We start from the raw sequence: 20,294 nt of genomic DNA on the forward strand, positions 1-20,294 counted from the left end.
TTCATTGAGTGACTCGTCCATCAATCAAGCACTTGGACTGCCACCTGCAGGGCCGATCGCTGGTTGGCGCGCGACTGGAGCATGGCGATGATTGGCAAGCAAAGGGGGGGCAAAAGAATGCCCAAGACACGAGATGCAGGAATCAAGGGAGGCCAGCTGAGCGCGTCGGCGGCATGATCCTGGAACGCGGGAGGGAGGGAGACTGGTTCGACAGGCTGGAGGGATTCTGGATTGATTCAGTTGATGGGATCCATTCATTCATTCATTCCAATGGGGTTGGTCGCCTTCCCCTCGCCGCCGTCAGTCACCCTTTAGGGCTGCTGCCATCTGCCATCTGCACTTAAGCGCCCGCCTGCAAGCGCCGCGATTGATTGCCATGCATGCGCCGGTCATAATCATGCTGCTATTCTTATCTCATTCTAGGTCCTACGGAGCACGGAGTACAGCTGCATTGGCCTACAGTGTGCCTCATCACCTCCGCGGTTAAGTCGGGTTATATTTAGATGATGCCATTATTGTCAACCCAACGGGTTTCCATCCTATGTACATACGATGATTCGATCGCCCAGACCCCCCTCGGCGCGTCATCGAACCATCCATCCCCTCCATCCCCACCATCCCCTCTACCCCCATCCTAAGTATAATTATGTCCTCCGGTATCCTGCCCAGGAGCTGAAACACGGCGCCTACATTCCCCCTCCGCTCCTAGCAAGTCCTTGACATCCCCCATTCACTATCTGTCACACTCGGTGTTTGATTTACTCAACCGACACGGAGTAGGAGGAGACGGTCAGCTTAGCGTCGCTGCCGGTGAAGGGCTCAGTACCCGCCTCGACGGTGGTCAAGTACAGGCTGTCAGAGACACCCTCGTTGTCGATGAGGAAGGTGAAGAAGTCCATCAGGTCACCGGAGAAGCTCTCGGTGGTCGACTGAGCGACGAAGCTGTAGACGGTGGTGTCGCCGTTGGGGCCGGAGTACAGGTTCCAGGTGACGCCGTTGATCGTCGGGGTGGCGATGGTGGAGCCGGTCGAAGAGATGGGGCCAGCACCGCCCAGGGCAGCAAGCCAGATCATGATCTCGTACTCATTGGACGAGGTGTCGGCGGTCGAGCCCAGGAACAAGTCGTACGCAACATCGGCCACGATGTCGGAGCCAGTGTAACTGTCTATGTCAGCAGAATCCCGAGGGACGTTCGGACAGCCAGGGCAACATACGACCACTTCCAGGTGGAGGGGATGCTGGAGATGCAGTTCAGCTGAGAGTGGGTGAACTGCAGAGCAGCGTTGGCGTAACTCTTGACGTCGCTGCTGCCACCCTCCCAGGACCAGCTGGTGTGCCAGGAGATCTCATCGCCGCTGGCGGAGTCGACACCGGTGCACTGGGAGCCGCTGGAGGCGTTGTCTTCACCCCAGAGGTCGTTGTACAGGATGAAGTCACCAACGGTGGCGGTGTCCCATTGGCCGCAGAAGTCGCTGCGGCGGATGGAGGCGGCCGAGGCCAAAGAAAGGAGAGCAGAAAGAGCGAGAACCTTCATGGTGACTGTTGTAAGGAGAGACTAACGGTCGGGATGATTTTGGTGCAATGTGCGATCAACGTCCACTGACCCAGAGAATGATTGTGCTGATGGAGAGAATCCGTCGCTGGCCGGACTGCCTTCTTATAGCCATGATGTTCGGAAGGCCGGCTGGGACAGGATAAAATTAGGCCTCGCCCTCATCAAGCAGAAACAGCCGGGGCGATTTAGCCTATGGGCCTGCCGAGCTTAGCCCTCCATGCCGTTGAGACATATGCACTCAGAAGGAGTGAAGCTTCCAGGGAACCCGTCTTCGAATGGAAGACTGGAGCCAGTGGGCCGCGAGGGACGAGGCCGATAGGATCATGGTGGTGTTCGATCCTGCTCTTCGAAACGGTCCCACGGAATGCTCCGTGCAGAATGGGTGGTCAACCAGACTTGACAGACACGGCGGACACGTCCAGAGCAGTTTAGATCAGGGGAAACGGTGGATTCGTCACGTCCAGAAGGAATCATCTCCCGGATGGGCCATGGGGCACGGAGATGGTCCGTTTCGGATTAGATAACAGGAGGCCGTTTTTAAATGAATGCCCAGAGGGGCGTGGGCTCGTTCGCAGGGTGCAAGAGGAGCCAGAGACAGGCGGAATAATTAATCGATCGGGCGTATCCCACTCTCTGCTCCGTCCGAATCGATAGTCAGTCAAAAGAAGGGTTTTCGGTGGACGGATTAATATATGGAAGATGGAGAATTCGAGACACTGCATAGTGTGCATCTCCAATTATCCAGATCCATGTTCCAGAACAATCACGAGGATGTTTGACTGCCGAACAAACACCCCCCGAGAGTCGCTGACTCAGCCGGCTCCTGCTCGTCGCCAACCCGGATCAGGCAACCCTGGATAATTAATCCCATCGATCCATCAATCACAAATTCACAACAATCAAAAGAATCGACCCATCCATCCCATTTCCTCCCCTAGTTCCAGGCTTCCATTCCCTGTTCCTCACCCCCTCCCCTCACTGCCCATTGGCCTCTCCAGTTCCCCTCACCCGGCCAATTCCCCTCCGGACGGCTCATCATCATGCGCTGCATTAGCTTCGCCGTGGCCCTTCTGGCTCTTTTTGCCGGCCTCTACAGCTACCTGAACGCGCGTCTGGAGCAATTCTACATCTTCGATCCCTCCCACCTACATGACCTGTCGCAACGGGCCATTGCCGCTCACGGTAATGACACCCGCTCCGTGGTCAATTTCATCGTCTCCGAGTTGGAGGATAAGGTCTCAGCCACCCATCTGAACAAGGAGGAAGAATGGGTCTTCAACAACGCCGGTGGTGCCATGGGCGCCATGTATATTATTCATGCTAGTGCGTCTCCTCTTTGATAGATCTATAATTAACCTTAGGGCCAAGGCTAAGCTTTGCTTTCAACAGGTATCACGGAGTACCTCATCATTTTCGGTATGTCATCCCTGACTCAAAACCCGACCCATCGGGAGACTCCAGACTAATTCCCACTCCTTCAATTAGGCACCGCCATTGGCACCGAGGGCCACACCGGCCGCCACACGGCCGACGACTACTTCAACATCCTCCAGGGAACCCAGCTGGCTTACGTGCCCGGGTCCTACGAGCCCGAGGTCTACCCCCAGGGAAGCGTGCACCACCTCCGCCGCGGCGAGGTCAAGCAGTACAAGATGGACGAGTCGTGCTTTGCGCTGGAATACGCTCGTGGCTGGATCCCTCCGATGCTCTTCTTCGGATACGCCGACACCTTCTCCAGCACTCTGGACTTCCCGACCCTGTGGGCGACCTCGAGAATCACCGGCCGGGAGATGATCGCCAACGCGCTCAAGGGCAAGATGTAAACGATATATGGGTGACTTAGACGGGTATATGTACACTACTATCTCATGTTCTATGTGTTATTAGATTGACAACGTTGTTGTCCGATAGAATTACACTATTTAATCCTGCCATTATTTTCCTTTCTGCCTGTTTATTTTTCTCCTTCCGGGGAAACCACACAAACACTGCAAACTCTCCTGACTAATCCGCTTATCGATAACCAACTGCAAATCAGTTATCGAAAATTGCTCCCCTCATCGCCTCCACCTCCACCACCCTGAACTTCCCCTCCCAACCAACACAAGGCACACCAAAATGCCGCCCTCTCCCTGCGCCCTGTGCCACACCAAACGGGCGGTGATTATCCGACCCAAGGATCGCCAAAAGCTCTGCCGCGAATGCTTCCTGCAGGTATTCGAAACCGAAGTCCACGAAACCATCACCACCACCTCGCTCTTCCATCGGGGCGAACGAATCGCGATCGGCGCCAGCGGCGGCAAAGACAGCACAGTCCTCGCCTCGGTCCTCAAGACCCTCAACGAACGATATGACTACGGCCTCGACCTCTGCCTCCTCTCCATCGACGAAGGAATCAAAGGCTACCGCGACGACAGTCTCGAGACCGTGAAGCGCAATGCCGAACAATACAACATGCCGCTCGTGATCGTCAGCTACGGGGACCTGTACGGGTGGACAATGGACCAGGTGGTCGCGCAGGTCGGAAAGAAGGGCAACTGCACGTACTGCGGCGTGTTCCGACGACAAGCACTAGATCGGGGCGCGGCGCGACTGGGCATCAAGCACGTGGTGACGGGACACAACGCGGACGATGTAGCGGAAACAGTAATGATGAACCTGTTACGTGGAGATCTGCCCCGCCTATCTCGAGGCACGAGCATCGTGACGGGATCGGCAGCGTCGGATATCAAGCGCAGTAAGCCGTTGAAGTACGCTTACGAGAAGGAGATTGTGCTGTATGCGCATCATAAACAGTTGGACTACTTCAGTACAGAGTGTATCTATTCGCCCGAGGCGTTCCGGGGCAGTGCGCGCACGCTGATCAAGGACCTGGAGAAGATTCGGCCCAGCTCGATTCTGGATATTGTGCGCAGTGGCGAGGATATGGCGCTGTTGGTGCCCGCGGAGGTGCGGGGGAAGGCGGCGACGGAGGACGAGGAGGGCGGCGCTGGTGGAGGTTGCGGTAGTCAGAACGGGCGTACGCGCGGGGGAGAGATGGCGGAGATGGAGAGGAAGTTGGCGGAGGATGAGGCGGCCAAGGATCGAGAGACGGAGATTACAATGCCGCGGAGGCAGCCAGAGCCGTCGCAGAAGAAGGTCAAGTCGCAGGTTTTAGGGACATGTGAGCGGTGCGGATATATCTCGAGTCAGCGGGTGTGCAAGGCGTGCACGCTGCTGGAGGGTTTGAATAAGAACCGGCCAAAGACAGCGATTGAGGTGGGTTTGGAGGATGAGGAGAGCAGTTCGACGTTGCGGAGACAGATGGAGCAGGTTGAGCTGGGAGGTGATCCTTGATAAGCTCTGGACCTATGCATAGTCTGCACACAGCAGACAGAAACATGAAGCATCCGCAACGATCCGCCCTGCATCAGACCCAGTCGGTCCTATCCGACTTATGTGCCATGACAGATACCTCTAGATATAGATGTCCACTTCTCCTCATCCCATTCTTCACCCGGGATTTGACCCATCTATAATACATCCATCATATATAGATACACCCAATATCATACAAACTCACCAAGCCCAATAAACAAGAATAAAAAGAAACCCAAACGCCACCCATGAGTTTCATCAACTATACCCTCTCCTGACCTCTCCTAACAACCACCCATCTCAATCTCATTGAACCTAATCCCCAACACTCAATACCCCTCAAACCAACAAATCCTCAACTCCCCATCTCCAATCCTCTCCCTTCCTCATCCACATCCCTCCAATCTCCAACCCCCTTCTCCCCGAAATCATTTCAACTCAATCCAACACAATCCTTCATTCCCCTTAAAATTCAATTCTTCCCCTCCCCCTCCACCTCCACCTCAACCGGCAAATCCAACCCCACCCTCCTAGCCGTCAACCGAATCCTCTCCTCCTCATCAAGCGTCATCCCAGGATTATATCGCTCGACTAACTCCGCATACACGCGCTGCGCCTTCGCGTACTCCGCGTACTGGGTTGCTTCATCGATGCGGCGCAGATAGATATCGTCTTTCGCTTCTTGGCTCGTAGTGGTGGATGAGGCTTGCTGGTTGTAGAGATCGCGGATGCGGTTTTGGAGCGGAGTCGGGGCCTTGAGTGTGCGGCGGGGAGTTCGCGGAGGAGGGAGCGGTAGCTTGCTTTTGCGGTTTGGATTGGGGTAGACATTCTTGTGGGTGGTTTGTGGGCGTTGGGTATGGGGTGGGTGGGTTGTGAGGTGAGGTGAGGTGAGGTGAGGTGTGAAGTATGGAGGATGGAGGTGGTTGTTGGGATGGATGGAGATGAGGATGGTTTGTAAGTGTCACGTGATTTTACTGGGTACTATAGAAGATAAAGGTGGTAAATGGTATTGGTAATGGTAGTATAAACTACAATAACAATGTATGTACATCATCAGATGACGATCATCACATTCATAGTACTCGTCAGCTGCTTGTGCAAGCTGTGGTAGTCATAACACGGCCCCCGTCACGACCGTAACCAGCCGAACTTCTTGCGTCCGGTGTCGCCGCCAGCCGAGGGTTCTACTTGCATACTGCGTGAATACAAGTCCTGGTTCATAGTTAGTACATATTTCCCATAGTACTGAAAGGAAATGGGATGGGGGTACCTCGTCATCACCCGACAGCTTAATCTCCAAAATCATTCGCTCTACCTCTTCGTACTTGCCCATGTGCGGGTACGGAGTCTTCTGGCTGCGCTGGATCCCCAGCACAACCTCCCCCATCACCTCGAACTTGCGCCAGTTAATGCGGGTCTTCGTGTCGCCTACAAACGTCCTGTTGCCCTCCTCCGCTGACACCAGATCGCGTCGGTGCAGCGGTAGGAACGGAATACGCTCTGCAAACGAGTTGTCCCATGCGAGGCGATATGCAAAGTGACTCTTCTGTGTCCCCATGAGGATGACCAGCCTCATGAAGTCCTTTTGTGTTTGTACTGGCACCAACTCCCGCGTCTGCGACAGCCGGTGCACCGGGGTTCCGTTGATGCCTGCGATAACGGCCCCGAGAGAATTGTAGTTATTGAGTCGACGAAGTTTCTGCAGTCAGTCAGATTAGCTGGTCCGATTGAATATGCTGATGCTAACTTACCAGGGCGATGTTCATGAACTTCTCCAGAGCCTTGGCCCGATGCTTGGGCTTGTCCCGGAGTAGGATCACACTGGCCACGAAAAACGCCACATGGTTGAACTGTTTGATCATCCGGTTGACGTGCTTCAAGCTTTGGATCTTGTCCTTCTCCAGCCCGGAGATGCTGACATGCCGCACGAGGTCGCGCGGTCGGAAAGAATTAAACATGATCCAGTCAATGCGCGTCAATTCCCGGGCGAAGTCTTCATCCGGAATCTCCATGAGCTGGCGCCATTGCACTTTCGTCAGGGGGACACGGGGCGTGAGGTCCAAATGCTGCGCCTCTCTCTGGGCTGAATCGATATTCAAGAATGTGAACGACTGGCTGGCCACCGTGCCGGGTTTGTCAGAGGTAAACGAGTTCGACATCGACCCCGATAATCGTGACGCCGGCTCGGTCGCACCCTCGCTGAGGTCCAGTGCACTCATGTTGTATATGGGGTCCTCCTCCTCCTCTTCGCCTTCATCGCCGAGCGGCGGCGCCCCGAGGAATATTGACGGGGAGCTCCGCCCGGAGAACTGGAACGGAGGGTCGACCGAATTGACTTCCTCCACGTCGCCATCGCGGTAGGGCCATCCAATATTGTCATCGTCCGCGTTGCCCTCAAGATACGACCCCACCTCCTTGGCGGCGAACATGTAAAAGTGGCTCTTCTCCAACGTCGTCACGAAGTCCATGATCCGCTTGCGCGTCTTCGGATACGCCAAGTCGCCCGGATACTCCGAAACCCATTGTGCCATGACACCTAGCAACCTCAGCTGGACAGCGATGCGATCGAGTTGGTCCGTGATGTCTAGCTCATTCCGCTCGAATCGGTTGACCAGAGCATTTAAGAGAGTCGATGGGGCAGCAAACTTGCGATAGAGACAAAGAAAAATCGAGGCGAATTTCGAGTCCTGCTTCGATATGGGCTGCGCAACCAGGCGATCGACCAGCTCGTCAAAAGTGAGACCGGCGTCGTGGGATGAGCCCTCGCTAGGCGTCTGGTCCTTGCTTCCTGGACTAGACGGGGCGCTGCGTGGCCCATCGAACTCCTCCCCCATTTCGAGAAAATTGCTGAAAGCATCCGACCCGCCGCTGTTGCGCCAGGCGGTATGGAGTCGATGTTGTCGGTTGAGATCCTTGCTGGGCGATGACTCTCCAGACGCGGAGTGCTTGCGTGAAGTCAACCGGGGCCCAGGAGGTGTGTGTGGTCGCACCGGATGCGAGTTGCTCCGGGCATAGCGAAAGGCCTGGCCATTGGAAGCCAGGTTGGCAGAGGGGGCCGGGTCGGTGGGTTGACGGTCTACACCGTACCCATCGACTCCTGGATCGAGCGCGTCTGTAATTGGGCCGCCTGCGGCTCCTGTGAACACGGCTGTGGGGGTTTCTGAGTTGGCACGGCTGTGATGCCAATCCGGGGTGGCGGATGAGTTGGAGGGGAAATCGATGAAGTCTAAGAAGATCGGTTAGCATCCACGTGTGATCTAGCCCGGCGGAAAAAATTGCGACGGTGGAAATGCGACGGTCCAGCTGGGCCAGCTGCTGCTGTTGCACTCGCGCCCCCCGGGGGGATCGGCGGGTCTTGAAAACCACCACGAGATACGGAGGCCGCGAACGCTAAACGCAGGCCGCGCCGTGAGCTAGCGCGAAACCCGGTGGGCCGTCACTCTTAAGGGATGGGCCACGCCCCGGGGGACAGGCAATCGTCGGGTGATGCGAGCGGAAGATAACTGCTGAAGCAATGGTCTCTTCCGCCCTGTTCTTCGGCTTTCCTCGCCTCTCCTCGCCTCTCCAATCCAAACGGCAATCGCAGGGGCATATCGCATGCAGTCTCACAAATCCACTTACCATATTTGCTGTTGATCACCGAGCGCAGAACCAAGGCGATGCACATCTTCTGCGACCGTGGGGAGTCGGGAGAGGTCCGGTGGATTTCATAGCCACCCAATACAGGCTCCACCGGGCTATCAGGGGGTTGGATGTCGCATTTACTGGCCACCAGGGTAAACGGTATGCCAGAGGCGGTTAAGGAGTCTGCAATCCATCAGCCCATGTCTGGAATATATCGCGCGGCCATCGCGGTGCTGTAAATTGGTAATGCGACCAACCTAGTAGTCCGGTAATCTCGGGAAAACTGGCAGGTTGAGTCACGTCGTGTAGAACCAATACTCCGTCCACTGTAGGGGGCGAGTCGTGACCCAGCAATGGCCAGTTGACCTCGCCATCGCTCCCAATCGAAACTTCCAATGTATCAATCTCCATTAGACGGACCAGGTACACCGTCCCATCCAAAGACATTTTCTTCGTCGTCGATCGGGAAGACAGCGGATGTTTCATGTCCAGGGCGGTTTCAATGAAGGTCGACTTGCCAACATGATCAGGACCTACCACGGCGATGCTCACATGGGGGAAATTCGGCTTCGGTGTGGTCTGCGGCACCCACGGGCGTCAGAAATCAATGCGCTCTCCAAGGACCCAACAACATGGACAGAATAAACCATACCTCATCCCGGGATGATGGCACACCGTTCCCTCCGGCTGATGGCGGGTTCTCATCCTCCTCAACCAGCGTCCGGTCAACCTTATTGCCCGATTCCATCGCCATTCTGGCCGATTCGAGCCTATACAGTCCTCCAACAGGGGCGGAATTCGTTCGGTTGGGGAGGCCCGGTCGCTGAGGAACAGGCACAGCCTGGGCTTTGTCGCTAGATGCTCGCTCTCTCCGCGTAGGTTGGGAGGTCATGGTGACGGGGGGCTACTTTTGCGCGAACGGATAGGCGGTGCTGTGGCGCGAGTGAGATCCGGTCGAACAAACAAGGTGCGACAGCGCAGGGTCCAACAGCTACGTAAGTGAGTGAGGCGGACACGACAGCTCATCCATTGTCGCTTGAGAGGGAAAAGTAGAAAGGTTCAGGGTTCGTGGGGTTCGCCGCAATCGAAAGGGTTGAAGAGGCCGCTCGAATCAGCTCGGGGAATCTCCCTTTTTATCCTCCGTCGTCCGTGTCCACGACGGTCTGCTTTTATTTTATTTTTCCCTCCTTTTCCTTTTTCCTTTGAATTTTGGTTGGGGGGGGGGGGGAATGTTCTTGTCGGGTGAAGCAGGTTACCGGTCCTGGACACAAGCAGAACCCAGGTTAGCAACAGAATGGATATTGGCAGCGGCAAGAGGGTAGCACAAGTCTTACAAGAGAGGAATCGGGTTGGGAAATCGACCAGAGGAGCAAGAGGAATGGAGAGAGGCGAGGAGGGGAGTGTGTCAGAGAGAGCAGCTGGAGGAAGACCGCCAGTTGCAGGCGGAACGATGTCACTGGACCGAAAAAATGAGCCCCCAAGAGACAGTCCGTCAGAGTTGGGGCATTCTGTCGGGGGGGGCGGGGAGAGGGCCGGCCAAGTCTGGTTCTGCTAACAGTAATAATAATAGTAGTATTCAGATACGTAGGTAGTAGGATATGGTTTCTTATTATTAGAAACACCAGACCCCGCCATAGGTCAGTCAATCCGCCCGTTTGCCAGAGAAATGACAATGGCTGGCGGTTGTGATCTGAGTCTTAGTAGTAGTCTTACGGAAGTCGGTCGCGTTAACTATGCTAACTCGTATGTAGTTGCTCCTCCCCAACTCCGACCACCGATCCAGAACCCCAATCGCTCCTCGCTAGTCGGCAAGGAGGCCGCGGGCAAAAATACCATCCATTCAATCCCACCACACACGGTGGCCAGCAAAGTTTCCCCTACAGAGCATCATACTCAAATCATACTACACCCCCCCCCCCCCCCCAAATCCCTTTATTGAATTGAATGGACGGAGATGCTCGGGACGAATACCGTCGGATCTCTCCCCGACAGCCAGTGGTACCCAAGACGGGGAGATCTGTAACTAGCTCAAGTAGTCCGGATGCCTTTGCGAATCAGACAAGGCAAAGACCGTGGGTGAGGGCAATTGCTCAGATCTCAGCAGTCGGGGCCTCTCGTTGGCAGGGGGCCAGATGTGACGAGGTGCGGTAATGGACGATTGGCGGCATTGCGAGAATCCTTCCAGACGGGTCGCATTTCCCCGCCATTTCCCTCCTCATGCCGGCAAAAAGAAGAGACCTAGGTTGAAGGCATTTGGCAAGATCTGCGATGTTGAGGCCGCTCAGTCCGGCTAGATGCCTGCGTAAGCCGGACGAATCAATCGATCCCCCTTCCCCCAGCGACATGCTGAAAGTCTGAAACATGGCTTGCCCAGTCTCCGATCCGCGCATCGACTTGATTCAATGCGCGGTCCGGGATGCCTGTTCGCTGGTTCTTTGTCCACAGGGTTCGGGTCACGCGTTGGTATACTTCACACTATCACTTACTAAACTTTAGTTGGGAGCTTGAAACATACAGTGGCCCTGAACGAAGTATCTACATGTATCTAGTACTCACATCTATCTTGCTGTTGGATGAGCGGGAGACACACGGGCTTTGGTGCCTCAGGCCATGACATGATCGGTCAGCCAGCATACAATATCCCCGTCGTCAAGTGCTTGATCTATACATCCTATATCTACATTGACGCCACGAAATCACTCACGTATATGGTCCGGATGGGACACCAACCAGTCTCGTGCGTTGCACTCTTCGGCTTCTCGCATGATGAAGTCCATCTATTCACCTCTCGCACAACTGGCGTTGCGCACATGAATGGCCAGACAGGATCTCGGGGACCTATAGACACGTCGGGGACTCGGGGACATTGTTAAGAGATCAATGAGCGTAACATATGTCAGTGATGGCCGAGTGTCAAGCAATACAAAAGTACGATGGCTTCGGCTAGACCTGGGGCTGACAATGTAAGGTATTATTTTGGATTGCAGCTCCTCTATTTGGACCATGTCGATCGGACAGAGGATACCCTCCAAGACCAGTCACTCCAATGGCTTCCGGGTGCTGTAAAACCAACCGAGGTTGCTAGTTGCTTGCTATAATTAGCATCCTTGGAATAGGACCGCATCTTTCGAACAAGTCCGCCTGGCCTGTCTCAACACCATGGAGCCCTGAGTGCGCTAGCAAATGTACAGCAGAACCACTCATCCCCGGCACATATCAACGAGGGGTGTGTAGCTAACTAGCACCCAGACGCAGACCACATATCCGTAGGATCCTGCGGAAGGACTCGCATCTCCTGCAGACCCTCACATGCCCTCCTGTGGAATCTCATTTCCAGTGATCAGAGCCATGAACCGCACAAAGCCTTCTGCTTTCTTTCCGGTCTCCAGGCCCTCTTCGCATCTCTCCCGTAGCTTCCTCACCCTTCCCACTCCTCGGTTAAATCCCTTCTCACGCGTCCAAGGTCCACGGTTACGTTGCGGTGGTCTACCTCTTCCCCAGGGTCGAGCCCGACCTCCATGGTTTTGTGTCTCTGGCCAAGCTTCTTCCGTCGTCTCTTTGTAGATTTTGTACAACTCTTCACGAAGCGAGGGGAACCGATCGAGTAGATCCTTGAGCTCGGTTGAAGTTCTTAAGGACCTCAGGTCGAGACCGTTTTGAGCCTTAGATGCCACCTCACTGGTCGCATTGCCGTTGGCTTCCCCTGAAGGTGGTTGTGCGTCGCCTGTTTGGTCGGATGGTTTGGGTGATGGTGCTTTAGGTGCGCAATAGATTTTATGGGATTGAGTACATGCAAGGGAGCAACTGGGATGATGGCATTAGTACACGAAATTGTTCTCTCCCTCCCATGGGAGTTGATGAGAAGCACAAGAATACCTCATAAGCCCACAAGTCGGACATCGGTACTTCGAAGGCTCCGAAACACAAACCTCGCAAGTGCCGGGCATTTTATCGCCAACTTCCCATCCAAACCTTGTGCCAATTGCGCGACAGTCAAACTTTGTAGAACATTGTCCTGCCTCGGCCGGTCGCAGCGGGTCCTATGGAGCGAGCACGTCGACACGTGGACCAGGGATAGTACCTAGTGTCCTGGGGAAATAATATGTGGCTGCAAAAGCTGGTGATGTAAAGGAATCTAACGGCCGATAAGAATCCGTCAGGGACGATCGTCTAGTGGACCAAAAAGGAACAAACTCAGCCCATCGGGGCTCACGTGAAGTGGCGCGGGCCATGACGACAGTCCCCTTAGTCCCAGCAACAGTATCTACAGCGGTCCCTTTTCTGCGTCGACAATGCGTCCGGCAATTTTAAAGACGCAGTCTTGACAATGGCTCGGTCATCCGGATGAAAGCCATCCTTCTAACGTGGTTTCCCGTCTGCGGTCTGACGGACCTGGATGAATTGACCAACCATGGGGGGCATTCCATTCCGATCAACAGGCTGCAATACGTGCCGGCGACGGAAAGTCAAGGTAAAATCCATCTTTCTAACAAGCCCCTCGGGAACCGGAGCAGGAGCAGGAGCAGCCGTCTGATAACGATCCTTGTCTAGTGCGACGAGGCAAAGCCGCAATGTAATCGCTGCACCAAGAATGGCCATGTCTGCACCGGCTATGAGCGGAAGAGGGTCTTCATCCACAAGTCCCCCGAGGCCATCGAGGAGGGCGATCTGAAGCTCGTCCGCCGCCCCAAGCCAACCCCCGGGAAGATTGCCGACCGTCAATTGACGCAAGTGGAGCCGGAGCTCCCTCGTTTGAGTCTCAATGCAGCGGTCCGATCGCAACTGCTCACCTCCTTCATAGAGACATTTCTTCCTACGTCAAGGAACCTGCAAGATGGCACCGATCCAAACATCCTTGAATCTCTCCCCGGGCTATGTGGAAATAGTCCTCTTCTGGATAAAGCGGTCATGTCGCTCTCCTCCGCTTTTCTTGCGAAACAACACAAGGATGATCGGTTACTTTGGTATAGTACGAAGCTCTATAGCACCTCAATGGAGGTCATGCATGGCAGGATCAGGTCTGGCAAAGGTCTTGGTCAAGATGTTCTATACACAACAGTAATATTTCAGTTATATGAAGTAAGCGCACCACCCTCGCTACCCAGCAATCCGCCCTCGCGGCTGACCTAACGATATGAGAAGTTGATCCACTCGTCACCTCCGGGGTTCATGGCATGGATAGCACATGTGCAAGGCAGCAACGCAATCATCGATCAGTGTGCTAGCCAGAAAGAGGAGACTGTCGCAGAGAAGCTGTTCCAACGTCAACTCAAATTCGTCACTGTCAGTCTCCTTGGTCTCGGATTGATCAATCAGCCAATCCCTGTCGAACAACTCAAAGTTGCTGACGTTGGACAAACCAGTTATGTGATGCCGTGGGGAGGCGCAAGGCTGCCACTCTCTACAATGTGCTGACTTCGCGAGATCGCTCAGCACGGGGCTCGGCAGAGCTTGAGCCAATTGATGAGCTGACGGACATCTTAGCCGAATGCTCCGCTCTTATAGAACGAGTAGACAGCTTCATCGAGCAAGCTCTGGAGAGCCCTAAACATGATAGGAAGACTGGTGAAAAGTTGCTGCGCTCTTGCTTGTCACTGGAAGAAAAGCTTCACCGCGCATGTCTCAAGATGCAGAAGAAACTTGGAACGCCATCGACTTTCCCTCATGACGCGCCCTTGCGAGAAGGTTTCAGAGCACATCTTGCCACCGGTTTATTCTCCGATGCCTTTCAATTTGCTTCTTTGCCCTGCGCCGAATCGCACCTTATTTATTGGGCCACTCTGATACTACTGTATCCGCTAGTTGATCAGCTTCTCGGCGTCCTTGGCTGTCCCAGAACCGATGTTACACCTTCCCCGTCTTGTCCCACTCATTTTCAGACGAATAAGGATTCTCCATTGAGCTCTGGTGTGGCCGTGGATTTCACAGCCCTGGCTGAGCACTATGCCGACCAGGTCTGCCGTTCAGTTATGTACTGTACACAGCCTGAAATGAAGACCTTGGGCGCACAACACCTGCTTGCTCCTCTCAGCCAGTGTGCGCAGTTCTTCCAGGTCCAAGGATTAACGCAAAAGTACGAGTGGTGCCAGGGGGTGTTTATGCTCCTTGATTCGCTAGGTCTAGGAATCGCCCCGTTACTGAAGGACATGATATGGCCCCGGTACCGTTCCGCTCAGTCACGTAGATCGTTGTCGCCCGTGGAAGAGGTACCATGATGAGCCTGGTCATTCAACACATCCCCGCGCCAGGTAGCAGGACCCATTTGACCGACATAGACAGCTATCAGTCACCCGCCAGTTTCATCGCCAAGTCGGATCAAGACTGGGCACAGAACAAGCGGTCGATGCGATTAACATATCACCGTTTGATCTCGGGGAGAAACCAGTTGCTAAGTTGCTAGCAAAGTATGTCACCGCGGGGTCTCTCTGCGCCCCGTGCTGGACACGTTGGAGCACCCGAGGCGGCCGAATTGGGTCAAGAGCCAGAGAAGGCTTGTTTCACGGCGACGCTGGTCCACCAGGGTAGGGGACCCAAGAGCATGTTGCATGTTGCATAACGCAGCTATAATCAGAGTGCCACACAGCTGAGAGGCGGCGCCGTGTCACCTACAACTTAGTACTGGCGACATGTTCGCCGGCCAGTGAAATAATCTACATTAGTACTCCGTATCTACTGCCGAAATGATTACTTTCCCCTAGGCCAGAGCAGAAGAACTGGAGCCGAGATGTCAAACCAACGACTGATGATTGGTGGAGCCACGGCCAATTTGTCAGCAAAACTCGCCGGTCGTCACGTGCGCTCATTGCGTCAGAGGCCGGGCGGTCGGAAGAAAGCGTTGGAGTTTCCCATCTGGATGCTTTTCTTCGGTTAGGAACGAGACAGATACACGCCACTCAGCTCTCTACTATCTCAACAATATGTCTGTCAGCTCGGCCTCCGGAAACATGCTCAGGCGCACCCTCTTTAGCGTCCGATTGACGACGCAGCAACTGAGCGCCACCGAGTGCTCCTCCCAGGTCGCCCGACCCGCGGTGTTTGGATCATACAGAAGTGTCCACCGTTCGGCTCGATTGCCCGCCATCACTGCCTCCGAGGCTCGTCGCCGGCCGACCTGGAAGCCTCATCAGCATTCGACCGTGCAGGCTCGTGTGAACGGACCCTCGCCGTCGAGCAAGCGGACGATATTCATTCAGACAGAAAACACTCCGAACCCTGATGTAGGTTCCCGTAACACCAGCATGACAAACCGAATAAACCTCTGACCTTGTATGCGAATTGACAGGCATTGAAATTCATCCCTAACCATCGTGTCCTCCCCGAGGACTTCCCATCCACATTCCTCGAGTACCTGTCACCCCGCTCCACCCTCGCTGCTCCGCACCCCTCTCCCTTGGCAGCGAGCCTGCTCAACGTCGACGGTGTCACCTCCGTATTCTACGGACCTGATTTCATCACTGTGACCAAGGCGACCGACTCGAACTGGGCCCACATCAAGCCCGAGGTCTTCAGTCTCATCACCCAGGCCGTGACCTCGGGCGAGGCTATCGTGAACACTATTGCCAAGACCGGTGCTGAGCATGGACAGGAGGGTGGTGAGTCGGAGTCTCTGAGCTATGATGAGGAGGAAGATGAGGTTATTGGAATGATCAAGGAGCTTTTGGACACGAGAATCCGGCCCGCCATCCAGGAGGATGGTGGCGACATTGAGTTCCGGGGCTTCGAGAACGGTATTGTCTTGCTGAAGCTGCGTGGAGCTTGCCGGACTTGCGATTCGAGTACCGTGACTCTGCGCAATGGTATCGAGTCTATGCTGATGCACTACGTGAGTACCATCACCTGTACTTTGATCTTGGAGTGAAACTAATTGTATACAGATCGAGGAGGTCCAAGGAGTGGAGCAAGTGCTGGACCAGGAAGAGGAGATCTCGATGCACGAGTTCGCCAAGTTCGAGGAAAAGCTGCGCCAGCAGAAGGGCGCTGCTGCCACTGCGTCGACGGGTGGCAAGGGCACGTTGGATTCGGCTCCTTAGTTCAATTAATCTTTTCACTTGTATTCTATGTTTCACTCATTCATCTTGGATATACCGCTTTTGCGTTACGAGTTATAGAAATTTGATTCCAACAGTCTCTAATCATTCCAATGGCCTCTTTCACAGCATCAACCCCAAGAGATACTACCCCCCACAAGCCATTCCCATCCCTCCAAACCAACCCAGTAACAACGATCGACACTGCACGTCCGGACCGGAGCCCGGGGTCCTATGTATCTCCCTCCGAGTCGGGCTATTCCTCCGAAAAAGCGAGGACGAAAACCGGAAGTGCACTACTCTGCCACTCAGGTACTTACTACCTTAGCGGCTAGTGGCGGGGCGGGCGGATATCGGGAGGTGGAGGTACCCCATTTAATTCCAGGTGGTACTTTGGTCTTGAGGGTTGGTCAAAGGTCATACTCATACTCATACTCATATCTAAGATGTGTGAGGTATTTGGATTCTGGCTGGTGAATAAGTATATAACTGGTGGGTTTGATTTGTTGGTTGTAAGTGGGATGTGGGATGTGGGATGTGTATGATGGTGAATATATATTATACTGTGCTGGGTACGGAGTAGACAACTTGTCTAGTCCGAACCTACACACATTTCACTACTATTGAACTATTTCTTGTTCACGGGGGATGCAGTGATATTTGAAAAAGACCGTGGGGATGGGAAGCACTATAGGTTAGTATCTTTTTCTAGTATCTTCACTGTAGTATGATATAGCACTTATATCTGAATGAAATAGTAACTTCTATACGTGCTTGACGAGTAACAAGTGACTAGTCTCCTTCTGATTGATTTGATACAGGACTAGATACTACGTGAAATCTCCTGTCTGTGAAGAATGTCGCGCACGCATATTAATACTTGATTAATTTACTACGGGAAGATATACCCCTCCCTGGTTATTTGTGGCATAAATGAATCCCTCCTGCTGGTGATGTATTTAAGAACTATCGTAGGCGGGAGGTATACCCTTCCATCGTAACACTACCCGGATGAAGAAGTAGTTGCAGAGTACGAAGAAAAGCCTTACGTCGAAGCCCGATGATGAGGGGGCTGATTGTTTGCCATAACAGCTGAGCCACAACCTCATCTGGAGGGTATATCTACTAGGAAACAAGAAGAATAGTGTGTTGGTTACTTGTTGGAGAGTGGCGCTAGGCTGTTTCTAGGATGGAGTGCGAGAAGAGGGGAGACATCACAGCCTCGATCCAAGCGCTGCATCTTCTTTATTCAGGAGGGCCTGGTATTTAAATGTCTGGGGTGATGGGATGGTGATAGAGTCCTCGAGGTTATATAACTGACTGTTCTCCCCAGATGGAGAGGGGGAGGGTTGATAGTCTGCTCATATCAGCTCACTTATTTCCAAGATACCCTCTATATACCTCAATTTCTTTCCCCTTATAGAAAGATGTCAAGAAAGATACAATGGCATACTTGCCGTCTGGTGCGGAACAACTCCACTTTGAACCGCTGCCAGAGTATAATGAAGTCGATCCTGTGCGAGAGTACCGGCCTTCATGTACGCAGTAATCATACTCGGGCATCCCTCATACATCGCAGTCGTCCCATCCACAGGCAGGGTGGTGTCAGTCTCACTCCGCTTCAGAGCTTATTGTAATTCCACGTATGTCGTTCCTAGTCCAACCCAGTCCCACGGAGAAGCTGACAGACTGATAGAAACCAGCAAAGCCTTCCGCGGCACCTTCTATAGTCCCTTCATGCGAGCTTACAGCTCTGCACTGGCAGAAGCTGGAATAACTATGAAAGATTTTCTGCCCTTTATCGACGGACTCAATGACCAACCCCCTCCCCCAAGCGACCAGGACAATTGGTAGCATTCTGTCCATGGTGCCATTTCCTCCCGTCCAATTGACTGGTATCGGTATGCAGATCGCTTCAGGATTCAGTAGTGCAGGCATCTCGTACGGTCGCACGCGGGCCTACATCAAGGCGGCAAACGCGGAACTGTTTGGGCCCAGGGGCCTGCACTGTACCATCCTGAGCACCAAGGATATGATGGCCAAGGTGGACTTGAACGAAGAGCAGCAGACACGGTACTTTCCTCGTCATTGTCCCATACCGGTGCTCAAAATGTAGATGATCTGGACGAGATCGACCCGGGACGCGTCGCGCAGCTGCAAGAGGAATATGGAGGGGAAGCTCCAGTACCTAGGATGATGCCTGTTGATCTTAGGCTCCAGAGATTGAAGGCGTTGGAGGGCTTAGTGGCTCCATTACAGTTTGACGGTCTGCCTGATCGCGTGGTACAGACCAACTTTCTGAAACGAATGAATGCCTCGTTTGCAGAGAAGCAGGAGGTCAAACAAATCAGGAAGCTCGATAGGAAGCGACACAGAGGTTGTAAGAAAGGACAAAACAAGGCCACGGATGCGGAAAAGGAGCAAAAGAATTTGCCAAGATCGCGAAGGAGATGCGTAAAGTACAGTACAGTACCAGGCTGCCAAAAAAAATGTACGTCCATCCGACAAAGCACGCCAGGATCGAGAAAGAGCTAGAAATGGAGATGCGGGGATTGCAGCACAAGATGGAAAAGTCATGCCGTGAGCGGGATAAGAAGGTTGGAGAGAGATCGAAAAAAGAAGACGACGAATGGGCGAAGGACGAAGCCAAAGAGAGACGAACTACCAGTAAAATCCGGTGGGTGGTGATCGTGAGGCAGATGGAGAAGGAGGAGCAACCGGACGACGAAATACAGGATTAGTCGGATGAGTCGGACAAGCAACGTGGAGATATAGACAGTATTAATGAGCCATGATCTTTCTTCCAAGTCTCCTCCGTGGATGGTTTATACAGACAGTATCTACTTCATGCGAGAGCAGCAGGGGCCACAAACCCGATGGCCGATGAGATCCCCCCGCATTTCAACGAGGGAATTGGCAGCCAAATGCCCACCCTGTCAGCATTTGAACTGGAAGGGGCTGGACTTGCTCTAGGCTCTCGATATTCTGGATAAGGAGGCTGCAAGATCGGACCCGACATGACGCAATCTTATCAAAGAGACATATCTCGAGGTAAAGTACCTGGCAGTCCGCATTCAGCAGCCAGAACGATGGAGTGTCAGTCTGTGCTTCTGGTATATTCTTTCTTCTCTTCGGGGCCGAGACACGAAGAGCCACGAGCCACGGTGCCGCGCCTATCTACACTACACAGTACTTAGATACCTACTAGTAGATCGTAAGTAGGCACTAGTCATATGTAGATAGTGGGGAGGGGGTAGTACACTCCGCTGTGGCTGTAGCCCAATCGGACATTCAGACAAGTCAGATGAGGGAAACCCCGAGACTTGCATTCCCGCTAATAATCATGTCGGTCCCTGTAGCGCAACTCCAGAGTGATCCGTGGGCCGGGGTTCAAGCCTCATCGCTTACGAGGGGCTGGGAGAAGGGCCCAACGGCCCCGACCAGGGCTGGCCTCGCTTCCGGTCCCGTGGATTTTGGCATCTTACTCGCGAACATTCCATGCGCGGAATCCGAGGGAGATTCTGGAGCGGTCTTTTGGTGGGAAGAGAAGACCAACTGGGAGGAATGAAATAAGGAAGTGTGACAGTGGACAGGCAAGAGAAAATAGGGTTGGCTGGCAACCGAACGCGGGAAAGCTCTCTCCGCAATTTCCAACGGAGACGATTCTGCAACAGGAATGGGCCAAACGGACGAGTGGGAATCGATGGGATCGTCATCCCTTACCTCCGACT

The 20,294-nt window shown here is 53.9% G+C and overlaps 9 protein-coding genes across 9 annotated transcripts; 5 read left to right on the top strand and 4 right to left on the bottom strand.

Annotated features, from left to right (window-relative positions):
- Positions 1–739: 739 nt before the first annotated feature.
- On the bottom strand, positions 740–1,682 carry xgeA (putative endoglucanase). Its single transcript, XM_025605635.1, has 2 exons — positions 1,215–1,682; positions 740–1,161 (listed from the first exon to the last, which is right to left on the bottom strand). The coding sequence occupies exons 1-2, from the start codon at positions 1,532–1,534 to the stop codon at positions 759–761; spliced, it is 723 nt and encodes a 240-aa protein (XP_025472330.1). The 5' UTR covers positions 1,535–1,682; the 3' UTR covers positions 740–758.
- Positions 1,683–2,595: 913 nt separating this feature from the next.
- erg2 (C-8 sterol isomerase ERG2) lies at positions 2,596–3,378 on the top strand (the record flags this gene model as incomplete). Its single annotated transcript, XM_025607673.1, has 3 exons — positions 2,596–2,878; positions 2,945–2,971; positions 3,041–3,378. 3 exons carry the CDS (start codon positions 2,596–2,598, stop codon positions 3,376–3,378), a joined length of 648 nt encoding a protein of 215 aa, XP_025472331.1.
- A 235-nt stretch (positions 3,379–3,613) lies between these two features.
- On the top strand, positions 3,614–5,138 carry BO94DRAFT_130175 (putative PP-loop ATPase superfamily protein). Its single transcript, XM_025605636.1, has one exon. It carries the CDS (start codon positions 3,674–3,676, stop codon positions 4,889–4,891), a length of 1,218 nt encoding a protein of 405 aa, XP_025472332.1. The 5' UTR covers positions 3,614–3,673; the 3' UTR covers positions 4,892–5,138.
- An 818-nt stretch (positions 5,139–5,956) lies between these two features.
- Positions 5,957–9,752, bottom strand: BO94DRAFT_530302 (putative Ras guanyl-nucleotide exchange factor RasGEF). The gene is made up of 6 exons (XM_025610650.1): positions 9,189–9,752; positions 8,794–9,115; positions 8,534–8,719; positions 6,664–8,138; positions 6,183–6,611; positions 5,957–6,124 (listed from the first exon to the last, which is right to left on the bottom strand). The coding sequence occupies exons 1-6, from the start codon at positions 9,426–9,428 to the stop codon at positions 6,041–6,043; spliced, it is 2,736 nt and encodes a 911-aa protein (XP_025472333.1). The 5' UTR covers positions 9,429–9,752; the 3' UTR covers positions 5,957–6,040.
- A 2,089-nt stretch (positions 9,753–11,841) lies between these two features.
- On the bottom strand, positions 11,842–12,483 carry BO94DRAFT_580761 (zinc finger HIT domain-containing protein; the record flags this gene model as incomplete). The annotated part of the gene is made up of 2 exons (XM_025615349.1): positions 11,842–12,340; positions 12,413–12,483. The coding sequence occupies 2 exons, from the start codon at positions 12,481–12,483 to the stop codon at positions 11,842–11,844; spliced, it is 570 nt and encodes a 189-aa protein (XP_025472334.1).
- A 464-nt stretch (positions 12,484–12,947) lies between these two features.
- Positions 12,948–14,751, top strand: BO94DRAFT_580762 (Zn(II)2Cys6 transcription factor domain-containing protein; the record flags this gene model as incomplete). The annotated part of the gene is made up of 4 exons (XM_025615350.1): positions 12,948–13,007; positions 13,088–13,615; positions 13,679–13,819; positions 13,900–14,751. 4 exons carry the CDS (start codon positions 12,948–12,950, stop codon positions 14,749–14,751), a joined length of 1,581 nt encoding a protein of 526 aa, XP_025472335.1.
- A 351-nt stretch (positions 14,752–15,102) lies between these two features.
- Positions 15,103–16,630, top strand: BO94DRAFT_130207 (NifU family protein). The gene is made up of 3 exons (XM_025605637.1): positions 15,103–15,753; positions 15,819–16,358; positions 16,411–16,630. Exons 1-3 carry the CDS (start codon positions 15,454–15,456, stop codon positions 16,564–16,566), a joined length of 996 nt encoding a protein of 331 aa, XP_025472336.1. The 5' UTR covers positions 15,103–15,453; the 3' UTR covers positions 16,567–16,630.
- Positions 16,631–17,920: 1,290 nt separating this feature from the next.
- Positions 17,921–18,483, top strand: BO94DRAFT_530304 (uncharacterized protein). Its single transcript, XM_025610651.1, has one exon. The coding sequence runs from the start codon at positions 18,100–18,102 to the stop codon at positions 18,415–18,417; it is 318 nt and encodes a 105-aa protein (XP_025472337.1). The 5' UTR covers positions 17,921–18,099; the 3' UTR covers positions 18,418–18,483.
- Positions 18,484–18,585: 102 nt separating this feature from the next.
- Positions 18,586–19,206, bottom strand: BO94DRAFT_130418 (uncharacterized protein). Its single transcript, XM_025605638.1, has one exon. It carries the CDS (start codon positions 19,062–19,064, stop codon positions 18,669–18,671), a length of 396 nt encoding a protein of 131 aa, XP_025472338.1. The 5' UTR covers positions 19,065–19,206; the 3' UTR covers positions 18,586–18,668.
- Between the last annotated feature and the right edge of the window lie 1,088 nt (positions 19,207–20,294).

This window comes from Aspergillus sclerotioniger, assembly GCF_003184525.1.
Source record: "Aspergillus sclerotioniger CBS 115572 chromosome Unknown BO94scaffold_2, whole genome shotgun sequence".
In the NCBI taxonomy this organism is placed as follows: Eukaryota; Fungi; Ascomycota; class Eurotiomycetes; order Eurotiales; family Aspergillaceae; genus Aspergillus; species Aspergillus sclerotioniger.

Excerpts from the sequence above, each read along its gene's own strand:
- xgeA (XM_025605635.1), bottom strand. The coding sequence starts at position 1,534 with ATGAAGGTTCTCGCTCTTTCTGCTCTCCTTTCTTTGGCCTCGGCCGCC. Across the intron at positions 1,162-1,214 it reads CCCTCCACCTGGAAGTGGTC|TTACACTGGCTCCGACATCG; the intron begins GTATGTTGCCCT and ends TGACATAGACAG.
- BO94DRAFT_130175 (XM_025605636.1), top strand. The coding sequence starts at position 3,674 with ATGCCGCCCTCTCCCTGCGCCCTGTGCCACACCAAACGGGCGGTGATT.
- BO94DRAFT_530304 (XM_025610651.1), top strand. The coding sequence starts at position 18,100 with ATGTACGCAGTAATCATACTCGGGCATCCCTCATACATCGCAGTCGTC.
- BO94DRAFT_130207 (XM_025605637.1), top strand. The coding sequence starts at position 15,454 with ATGTCTGTCAGCTCGGCCTCCGGAAACATGCTCAGGCGCACCCTCTTT. Across the intron at positions 15,754-15,818 it reads AAAACACTCCGAACCCTGAT|GCATTGAAATTCATCCCTAA; the intron begins GTAGGTTCCCGT and ends GCGAATTGACAG. Across the intron at positions 16,359-16,410 it reads AGTCTATGCTGATGCACTAC|ATCGAGGAGGTCCAAGGAGT; the intron begins GTGAGTACCATC and ends AATTGTATACAG.
- BO94DRAFT_130418 (XM_025605638.1), bottom strand. The coding sequence starts at position 19,064 with ATGGACGTACATTTTTTTTGGCAGCCTGGTACTGTACTGTACTTTACG.
- BO94DRAFT_530302 (XM_025610650.1), bottom strand. The coding sequence starts at position 9,428 with ATGACCTCCCAACCTACGCGGAGAGAGCGAGCATCTAGCGACAAAGCC. Across the intron at positions 9,116-9,188 it reads TGCCATCATCCCGGGATGAG|ACCACACCGAAGCCGAATTT; the intron begins GTATGGTTTATT and ends TGGGTGCCGCAG. Across the intron at positions 6,125-6,182 it reads AGCTGTCGGGTGATGACGAG|GACTTGTATTCACGCAGTAT; the intron begins GTACCCCCATCC and ends ACTATGAACCAG.